The sequence below is a fragment of the Rhodamnia argentea genome, chromosome 9 (assembly GCF_020921035.1).
Source record: "Rhodamnia argentea isolate NSW1041297 chromosome 9, ASM2092103v1, whole genome shotgun sequence".
Lineage (NCBI taxonomy): Eukaryota > Viridiplantae > Streptophyta > Magnoliopsida > Myrtales > Myrtaceae > Rhodamnia > Rhodamnia argentea.
In genome coordinates this window covers 13,074,847-13,084,556 of record NC_063158.1, presented here as the reverse complement: position 1 = coordinate 13,084,556, position 9,710 = coordinate 13,074,847, and the positions used below count along the sequence as shown (strand labels likewise).

At 40.9% G+C, this 9,710-nt stretch overlaps 1 protein-coding gene across 2 annotated transcripts; it reads left to right on the top strand.

Annotated features, from left to right (window-relative positions):
* Positions 1 to 582: 582 nt before the first annotated feature.
* Positions 583 to 4,079, top strand: LOC115755980 (F-box protein At5g46170-like). Of its 2 annotated transcripts, XR_007199668.1 has the most exons (3): positions 583 to 1,923; positions 2,219 to 2,346; positions 3,647 to 4,079. XR_007199668.1 is itself a non-coding variant. In XM_030695629.2 (2 exons), exon 1 carries the CDS (start codon positions 774 to 776, stop codon positions 1,902 to 1,904), a length of 1,131 nt encoding a protein of 376 aa, XP_030551489.1. In that variant the 5' UTR covers positions 586 to 773; the 3' UTR covers positions 1,905 to 1,923; positions 3,647 to 4,079. The 2 variants fall into 2 exon arrangements, 1 of the variants encoding a protein (XP_030551489.1); XM_030695629.2 differs by lacking the exon at positions 2,219 to 2,346 and having other exon boundaries at positions 586 to 1,923.
* The last annotated feature ends 5,631 nt before the right edge of the window (positions 4,080 to 9,710 follow it).

The following is a 9,710-nucleotide window of genomic DNA, read 5'->3' as shown; positions in this document are numbered from 1 at the left end:
GCCCGCCTAGCGATCCGCTTTCGAATTCATCGGGGGAAGGCCGAGACAACACCGATCTATTTGTACATAACCGCCGATCTACTCGTAAATGCCTGTTCCATCATACTTGGTCAATCCACGATATTAATGAAATTCAATTCAATCTATGGTAGAAAAAAGCCTCATGTATTATGATAGTACTGTCAAGAATAATATAATTTCAACCGTAGATCCATACATCATTTATGAATATTTTGCATAAAAAATTTATTGATTCGAAAATCATAATTAGAAATAACTAATAATATTATCAAGACGATCATACTAGTAAGGAAAATATTTGTCCGACGGTACTGTCGGGAGTACGATCTTAACCGTATATTTTATAGGTACCTGCAAATCGTTGCTGTTCACTGCACGCCTTCCTCCCCCACCGGACCAAACGGCTCACTCTCTCTCTCTCTCTCTCTCTTCTCTACAAGATCAAGAAGACGTCGCCATGTACATACAGACATTAGCCATAGGGGATCTTCCTCATCCTCCTCTCTCTTTCACCTGAGCTCGTTCCTCTCTGTCTCTGTTCTCTCTCTCTCTCTCTCACTCTCACTCTCACTCTCCTCTTCTTCATCACCTTTAAGCTCTCTCTCTCTCTCTCTCTCTCTCTCTCTCTGTAGGTTTCATTGGTTGTGTCGTAGATCTACTGCAAGGAGGAGCCCTACCCATGTCGCAGTTCCTTCGGATGAGCGTCGTATGACTTCACAACCTTCGAAAGCTCTATCGAATCGTGTCGAAAAATGTCGTCTTCGAGGTCAGATCCGAGTTCCTCCCGAGTACACCCCGCGCCCGTCCTGGTCGACCACTTCGACCGACTCCCCGACTCCCTGCTCCTCCTCATCTTCAACAAGATCGCCGACATCAAGGCCCTCGGCCGCTGCGGCGTCGTCTCTCGCCGCTTCCATCATTTGGTCCCCCAAGTCGACGCCGTCCTCGTCCGCGTCGATTGCGTCATCTCCGACGACGAGTCCTCCTCCCCTGTTCTCTCCGACAAGGCGCGCAACCCGCTCGCGAGCTTCTTCCACGTGGTTCTGGGCAACTTAGTGAAGCCTCTTCAGGCTCTTGGCTTGTTTTCCGGAGCGAAGAGGGCCCAGCTGGGTCCTTCCTCTTCGTCTTCGCTCGCCGTCGGAGAAATGGACCAAGGTGGCGTGACTCACCACTCTCCTACTCAGGTTTTGAAGAATTTCAGTGAGATTCGGTTCCTTCGCATTGAATTGCCGAGTGGGGAGTTGGGGATTGATGGTGGGATTTTGTTGAAGTGGAGGGCGGATTTTGGGTCTACGCTTGACAATTGTGTGATTTTGGGCGCTTCTTCGGTTGTCCGGCCTGGGCCATTCAAGAATCTCGTGGGTTTTGAGAATGGAACAGATGCGGGTTGCGCCAACGACGATAATGGAAGTATTCCCGAGTCCTTCTACACGAATGGAGGTCTCAAATTGAGGGTTGTTTGGACTATAAGCTCTTTGATTGCTGCATCTGCAAGGCACTACTTATTGCAGCCCATAATTGCGGAGCACGAGACTCTTGATAGCTTGGTTCTGACGGATGCTGATGGACAAGGAGTGTTGTGCATGAACAGAGAGCAGCTCGAGGAGCTGAGGGTGAAACCCTTGTCAGCTTCTTCAGCTTCGAAGAGGACATTGGTTCCTGCGCTCAATATGAGGCTCTGGTATGCGCCTCACCTGGAATTGCCCGATGGGGTTGTCCTTAAAGGGGCAACTTTGGTTGCCATAAGGCCTAGTGAGCAGTCTGGGTTGAAGGACATGGCTGATGGGTCTTGGATTTCGACTGCATTTGAGGAGCCTTATGGAACTGCGGCTAGAATGCTGGTCAAAAGGAGGACCTACTGCTTGGAGATGAACTCATTTTGATAGCACCCTGGAAGTTCAGGTACATCTCTGATAGTTTGTTTGCTTCGTACTTTCTGTTTGGTACGAAGATGCATTATCCCTTTACATACTGTTGCTGATTCGTATAGTCTGCTCGTGCCTTGACTAGCTTGTACATTAATTATGGAAACGGAAGCTGGATTAGTTCGGAGATTAGTTATTGCATGTATTGCCAGGTGCATCTTCAATTGTTTGTTTGCTTTATTTTTTCAGTTTCGTGCAATTTGAGGTAGTATTGCTTTACGTACTGTTTCTAGATTGGTATAGTCTCGACATGGCTTGGCTGGTTTTTTAAGATGCAAGGAATGTTGCTTCATATTTTGTGGCTTGGTATTCTTTTCGGGTGTGGACCGAGTCTTGGTTCCTCCCAAAGAGCCATCACTAGCAGACTGATCCTCTTTATGTCTTGATTTTAGATTTGATGGTGAATCTCTAATCACTTTTTTTGATGACTCTTTTACTTATAGGATTTTGACGTGAACATTAAACTCAATTAAACCTTTGGTAGTCTTCCGGTAGGTTTTGACGTTTTCAGATCGTCATTTCTGTATGAAATTCTAGTTTCAAGTTCCACAAGGAAGTTTGTCTCTTGTTCTAAGCATGAACTTTACTTTCTAAGGTGGACCTTTCTAAGTTCTTGGATATTAATGTGGCCACTGACTCCGCGCCATAATTTCGAAGTCTTCCTTGGGTACCTGTTTTTCCTTACTGCATCTTTTGGTATCACATTTGCTCTTGTAATTACATTTACAATAGGTATTGGAAATGATATGTTGTATTAATATGCGAGTTTTATGTAGAATATTTTTGTCTAAGTTATGCGTTAATTGCTTTCAATGGATTTCCTTAGCTACTATTGTTTGAAAAATTATTGAGGTAGAAGATGTCTTGATTGTAGAAAACAAAAGATGCAGAAACTACTAAAGCAAAAGTTGTCTGCTTTCTAAGATCAAATGTGGACTGCCATAGGTTCCACCTTCCTTTGCTATGAAATTTTACCAATCATCTAATTAGAATTGCGATGGCCTTTTGGGAACAAAACTAAAGCACTCTTTTAAGGATTGATTCCAAGTGCTAAGAAAATGATATGTCAGTGTAATGGTGTGTAGAAGCAAATATTGTCTCTTGTATGGTTAAAGAGTTAGCCAATCTCATTGGGAGTGAAAATAAAGTTCCTCTGGAGACATTATTCAGTGACTATTTTTTTTTGGTCGAAATTCAGTGACTAGTTGGAGAAGCGACTTTTACATGTGAAGGTGGGGTGAGTTAAAGATGCGAAGCATTCCTCCGCAAATTTTATTGGTTCATCATATTAGCTGCCGCTGCTTGGGTTTGGGGTGGGGGTTTGGGTGGGGAGTTGTGGTTTAAGGGTGTATTTATAACCTGTGCTTGTTTCCATTTCAACCTTTCTGTCCAAATGCTTTGCTGGAGTTACTGTACCTTTTTGAAAGAAGCTACTGCCATAGAATGCTCTGTGCTTTTGGGACCTGTAGATTCTCTAACATGAGAACTTGGTATGTTGTCATGATTTCTTTTCTGTCTTGGAGATGACATGGGGATTATTCTAAGACATGCAGTGTGATTTGATTGCATGACCTTCTACCTGTCTTCAATAGTTTCATCACCAACCATTTAGGTGGGAATGTCTATTCTGACAGTATCACGCTATCCTATGAAAAAGAAAATAATGCTGTTTCATGTGGGTGTATGCCTATTATTTTCAGGGTAAGCTGATTGCTGAAAGGGAAGACAAGTTTGCACCCTCCCGCTGGGTGAAGGATGAGACCACGATTTTGTCGGTGCTAGGAGCAGCCAAATGCAGCTTCAAGTGAGCCAAAGGGCGCTGTCTAGGAGAAGTACTTTTTTTGGGGGGCTCGGCAAGTCTCTTATTTCTGTACTAAGCTCTGATATTTGAGATGCATCTGCTGGTCGATTTCCTAAGCTTGCAACGAGCACAACAACTATAAAAATGATGTTAGGTTCCTGAGTTTGTAGTCTTCTCAACTTGTAATCTCATACTATGTGAATATTGTAGTGAAGAACATATAGTCTAGAAGTCCACGAACCAGTGTACTCTCTGTTGGTCTTTGAAATCCTGATGCTTGTGCCAGCACAGTCGGCTGAGTTGAATTATAATAAAGGATTTTGAAGGTGGAATTCCGAGCTTATTTGTAAGGATCGAGCAGATGTAGTGATCTGTATTGCTCATGTTGGCTTTCTTCTCTCTCTTACAATATTATTTCATGTGTGACTCGTTGATAACTGATCTTGTCTACCTAATGAGGTGAAGTGGTTGCTTCTTTTCACATATCCTAATGATGCAGTGGTGCACTTTCTGATGATTTAGGGTGTGCCTCTTCTACCATTGCCCTAATTGTTACAGTGTTGTTCATGCTGAAGCAGACTCCTAGATCAGAGGGCGATACTGCATATTACGTTCGAGCATTGTTTGAAAATGGGTCCCTCATCACTAGGTTGCATTTTGCTGTAACACAGGCAGTTGAAAATGCCCTGAAAGTGATGAAGTGCAGGCTACAGAAATGATTTTTGCTGCTTCGGGCCAGTAAACATTTTTTGGATTCATTGAATATATCCTGAGAATGAGTTGTATTGTCTAAGTGGGTCCACGAGATGCCACCTACAGATTCGCGGGCGAGCATTCTCGAGAATAGTCATATGTAGAGGCGGTTATTATGTCGAATTTTGAAGTTGAAGCCTCGCTTGCTGCTGTTGAAAAAAGGATGCTGTCTTGAGAAGTACCTATATGCACTTGCTCTTTGAGAGTGGGCAAGACCTTAAAAAGTGCACTGCTCTTTGAATTTCTGTTGTGTCACTCGAACCCACTTTCAGAGCAGTTTCGAAAGAGTTGGTTTTGAATGATAAGGCGAACTGGGTATTGAGTCTTCCAGCTCCATGTCATTGTAGATCTCTGCTGTTGTCTTATCTTTTTCCTTTTGGCCTTTCATTTATTGGGACTGATGTAGATTACTGAGCTGTCTGTGCTCCTTCCTTTTGTTAATAATATACACAGAGGTTTCTTAGCTTGCATTGCCACGGCCTTCAACCCATGTGAACAAAGCTTGAGCTTTTTGGATTGCGAGCTACGGTCGACTACGTCGGCTTCTATTATGCCGTGCACCTTTCTACATTGTCCTCCTCTTATGGAGCATCTGCATCTTGTTTCTATTATACTAACCAACACAGACGGATCAGCAAATCCCCCCTGCATTATTGATGCTGTCACCAGCCTTTTTTAATCTTGGGAAAGCGACAGTGACAACATCACGAAACTGGGGCAGTTATGTTAGAATCAAAAGTGGTTGAAAAGGGGGGACAGCATTGTCGATTTGCCCTCCTTTTGAGCGCCAGGAAAAGCCAGCCCCAAGAATAATTTCAGCTTGGTGGGGCTGCTGCAGAATGTGGCCAGAATCGGAAATGCGTGTCGATCGCTTCCCAAAATCACACGTGCAATACTTCACTATGACGGAAGGGTCGTTTGTCCTTGGGCTGCTTTCTCGTCCATTATGGTTGCGCTACCTGTTTGCTTAAATTTAACCTTCGTGTCTCCTTGAGCTTAATCTAGCTAAAGCTTGGACACATTAGGTATACGAAAATTGTTCAAATTCGAATTTATGCCCCAATTTCGGAGATTCTTTTTGAATAGACGAATAGAGGCTTTGATTACTTGCGGAGTGCTACGAAGCAATGTTGATTCGGTTTCGGATCATGAATGTGCGATGATTTTTTTTTTCTCCATCTCTCTTTTCTGCTTTTGTTCCTTTACGGAACAACATTTCTCGTTTTTCTTCTTTTACCTTCTTTCCTCTTTATCTTTTTGTCTTTTCTTTTTCCTTTTTGTTTCGGCGTGAGTTTCAGCCTCTTTTAACTGGAATGTCCACCACAAAGGTTTTTGCAACTAAAGTATCCATTCTAACGTTTCATGTTCTTTTTCTTTTTGTGGGTCGCAGCCGCCTTTGACCTAGTAAAAAAGAAATGCTAATATTACATCTTCTCGCTCCTCGGGTCGGCGTTGGCAAGGCGGACCTTCAACAAGATTGATCGCCGCCACAAGATCATGTTGGCGAGGGCCATCTTCTTCATCGGGCCCCTCCTTATTAGGTTTCCCCCAACTATGCCTCCTTCCTGTTGGGCCACTATGCCAGTGTCGGTATCAGCTACGCCCTCATGATCACCATCTATATCGCCGAGGTCTTTCTTGCCTTCTCCCACAGCTTCCTCGCCTCCTTCCATGAGGTACTAACTCATTTTCTTTCTTTTTTTTTTCTTTTCCCCTAATTTAGCAGCATATTTTTAAATTTTTTGGTCATAAAATTTTGTCTTCTTCATGTTCAGCGTGCATTCTTCTTGTTAAGGTAAAATTAAATTTTGAAAGGTGATTGCTTTTATATCGGTCATAATAGATTTCTCATTCATAAATTTGTAGAAGGTGATCATGAAGGTATAGCTGACGCCGACACCGACAAAGCGGCCGAACATAAAGGAGTCATAGTAGGGGGCAAGGCCCATAGAGAGAGGGGCCGGTGAACAAGATGGCCCCTGCCAACACCATTGTGCAGTGACAACCGATCCAATTGGAGGTTCCCCTCGCCATCGTCGACACGAGGAGCGAGAACAGGCCGAGCATCCCCGCAAAACTTAACCTGCACGTCGTGTTATCTTCATATGTTTCTTTATGTATATCGCCACCCTGATTATCATTCCTATGTGTGCCCAATTTTTTTTTTTTAAAGTTCTTATTTATTATTAAACTTTTCCCACGTAAATAGTAACAATATAGAAGAAATCTAAAAAATAATAAAAACTAAAAAATTATTTTGTGCTGTATTTTCCGCCCTTTTTTCTAAATTTATTTTCCTAATTTTATGATTATAAGATAAGAATGAAGAAAGTTAATAAGTGCAATGAATTTTATCCGAAAATTAAATTGATTAGCTAAGAAGAGAGAGAAAAGGTCGATGATGTTATGCAAAAATATGTGTTCTTCTTCTTTTTTTTTTTTTGTAATCCAGGATCCGCCAGTCGTAATCGGGTCAACTCACCACCACCCGAAGGGCGGCGAAGACCCTTTCACTATATGTTTAGTTCGAGAAACGCATTGGGAGGGTTTTGAACCTTTGACCAGCTTGCGCCTTAGGGCCAAAGAGCTCAAAGCTCACCAAACGCGCCATGCCCGTGGTGGGTTTTTGCTTTTTTTTTTTTTTGTTTCCCCCTTTTTGTTTTTTTCTTCATTTCCTACACAAAAAAAAAGTGATCATTGGCTATAGATCTATCACGAGTCCATTTATCATGCAGTCCTTTTATCCAATTGTGAGTCCTCAAAGTTCTTCTCCGCTGAGTGTCTATGCAAATGTTATGATCTTAGCGTGTAACCTAACTATCCGACCGCGCGAAATGACATGGTCAAAACATAACCCAAGAGAAACAAACACAAAAGAATCGAAACCCACGAATCGAAGGCAGTAATAAAAGGTAAGTAGGGAACGAAGCGCGTAAAATAACTCGTGTGATGTCGGGTAAAGTATATTGCATGGCCTTGTTATGAACATCGAGATATATCATTCCCCGTGAGCTTGACCCAATACAAGTCGGGACGAGGCATATACGCCGCCTAATTCATGTAGCCCCGGGGGACACGAACGCTGTGAGCTAAGTCCCTGAAACCGATATTACATGCTAGAGATGAATTATTTCCTAGAAGCAGATCTAACATTAAACAGTAACGATTTTTTTTTAATGTTTTTATTATTACTCTGATTTTGTTTTTATTATTTCAGTATTTTTTATTTTATTTTATTTTATTTAATCTCAATAACGACAATCTAACAGATCAATTTACCCTAAAAACCAAGAAAAAGATAACAAACTCTACTTGTTTGTTAATGGGTTCTTTGTGCTTTTGTTTAGTCTCTTAATCCCTAAACACACGAATCTTCTCTTCCTTTTTTTTTTTTGGTTTGGTCTAGCTTTATTACCTATGAAAATGGTACATCTGTCGCCAATGGTCATTTTTTTTTCTACATCTGTCGCCAATGGTCATTTTTTTTTCTCTATAGTAGACGCAAAACAGCGAAAAAGAAAAAAAATACTTATTTTCAAATAACATTATCAACTTTTTTTCCCTTTTTTTAGCCAAAAATATTAATTTCCGATAAATTCCATCGCACTTATTATTTCTCATCATTCGTATATTTAACCATATAAATTAGGAAAATAAATTCTCAAAGAAAAGGGAGGAGAATAGGGCACGAAGTATTTTTTTAGTTTTACTTTTTCAATTTTTGTGCCAACATTGCGATGATAAATAAGATTTTTTTTTTTTTTTTTTGAATTTGGGTAGACATAGAAGTGCCGAACGAGGCGGTAGTACACATAAAGAAGGACAAGAGGATAATTGACTTGTAGGGTAAGTCCTCACATGATGCTCAACGATTCTCGCTCTTCGGATCGGTGATGACGGGGCCGCCGATCCAATCGGAGGTCCACCCCGCCATCACCGACTCGAGAAGCGAGAACTTGTTGAAGATTTCCGTGACTTAACCTGCACGTTGGTTATCTTCATGCCCTTTCTTACGTATGCCACAAATCCACTCACTATTCCTATTTCTGCCCAAACTCAAAATAAAAAAAAGGAGAGAAGATGATCTTATTTATCATCACAATATTTTCAAGTAAGTCGTAATCATATTCCAGAATTTAAAAAAAAAAAAAATCTAAAATAGATATTTCGTGCCCTATTATTCTCCTTTTTTCTTTGAATTTATTTTCTTAATTTGTATGGTTATAAGATAAGAATGACGAGAAATAATAAACACGATGGACTTTATCCAAAATTAACTTGTTTTGCTATAAAAAAGAAAAAAAACTTGATGATGATATAAGATAAGTATTTCTTTTCCTTTTTTTTTTTTTTTTCGTTTCCTAAGCATAAAAAAATGACCATTGGCGCTTGATGTGTCATTTTCATCGGTACTAAACCTAGAAAAGATGTACAATGATTAAGATACCACCTAATTATTTTATTTTTGCAATATAAGATCGATTCATTATATGGTAATTTTTTTTGCGGTGATATATAAGCTTTAAATTCGGGCACTTTTATATAACTAGCGCCCTTTCAATATCTTAACTTTTTGACCAAAAAAATATTTTAACTTGATCGAGTATCAATATTATAATCTTATTGTGTGACCTAACTGTTCAACGGACGAAAAAAAAAATAACAAAAATCAAATCGTATAAAAATCAGAAAAAGTTCATGAACAACATAAAATGATCGAGTAAAGTATATTACATGACCTCGTTAAGAACCCCGGGACATAATCCCCATGAGCTTGAATCCCATAAGCTTAAGTCCCCAAAATTGAGTTGGAAGTTTTAAGTTTGATGAACGGAAATCTCGTGGCAAAGATCTTCGCTAATGACATTGAATGCTAAAGATTCTCGGCCTCTGTTTTCGTTCTCAGACATCTAAAACGGAAGATGATCGAGTTCCATCCGGCAGAAGGTTGATTACCTGCAGCAACGACCGATCGCCTTTGAACGAACCCAATCACGGAGGCGACGTAGAAGGCTTGAATCTATGGAGGAGTCAAATTCGCGGGCACCGTTCGAACTCTTCAAACAATGGCACTCCAAAAACAGGGGATGAGCAGGAATCCTCTGCAAAATCGAATAAACCCGGTGAGAGCTTCTGGGAACTCTCAGCAACACCAAAACTGATGCTCTGTTTTCGCTTTAGCATCAATGGTGGCCAGAGACTGGTGGTAA

Excerpts from the sequence above, each read along its gene's own strand:
- LOC115755980 (XM_030695629.2), top strand. The coding sequence starts at position 774 with ATGTCGTCTTCGAGGTCAGATCCGAGTTCCTCCCGAGTACACCCCGCG.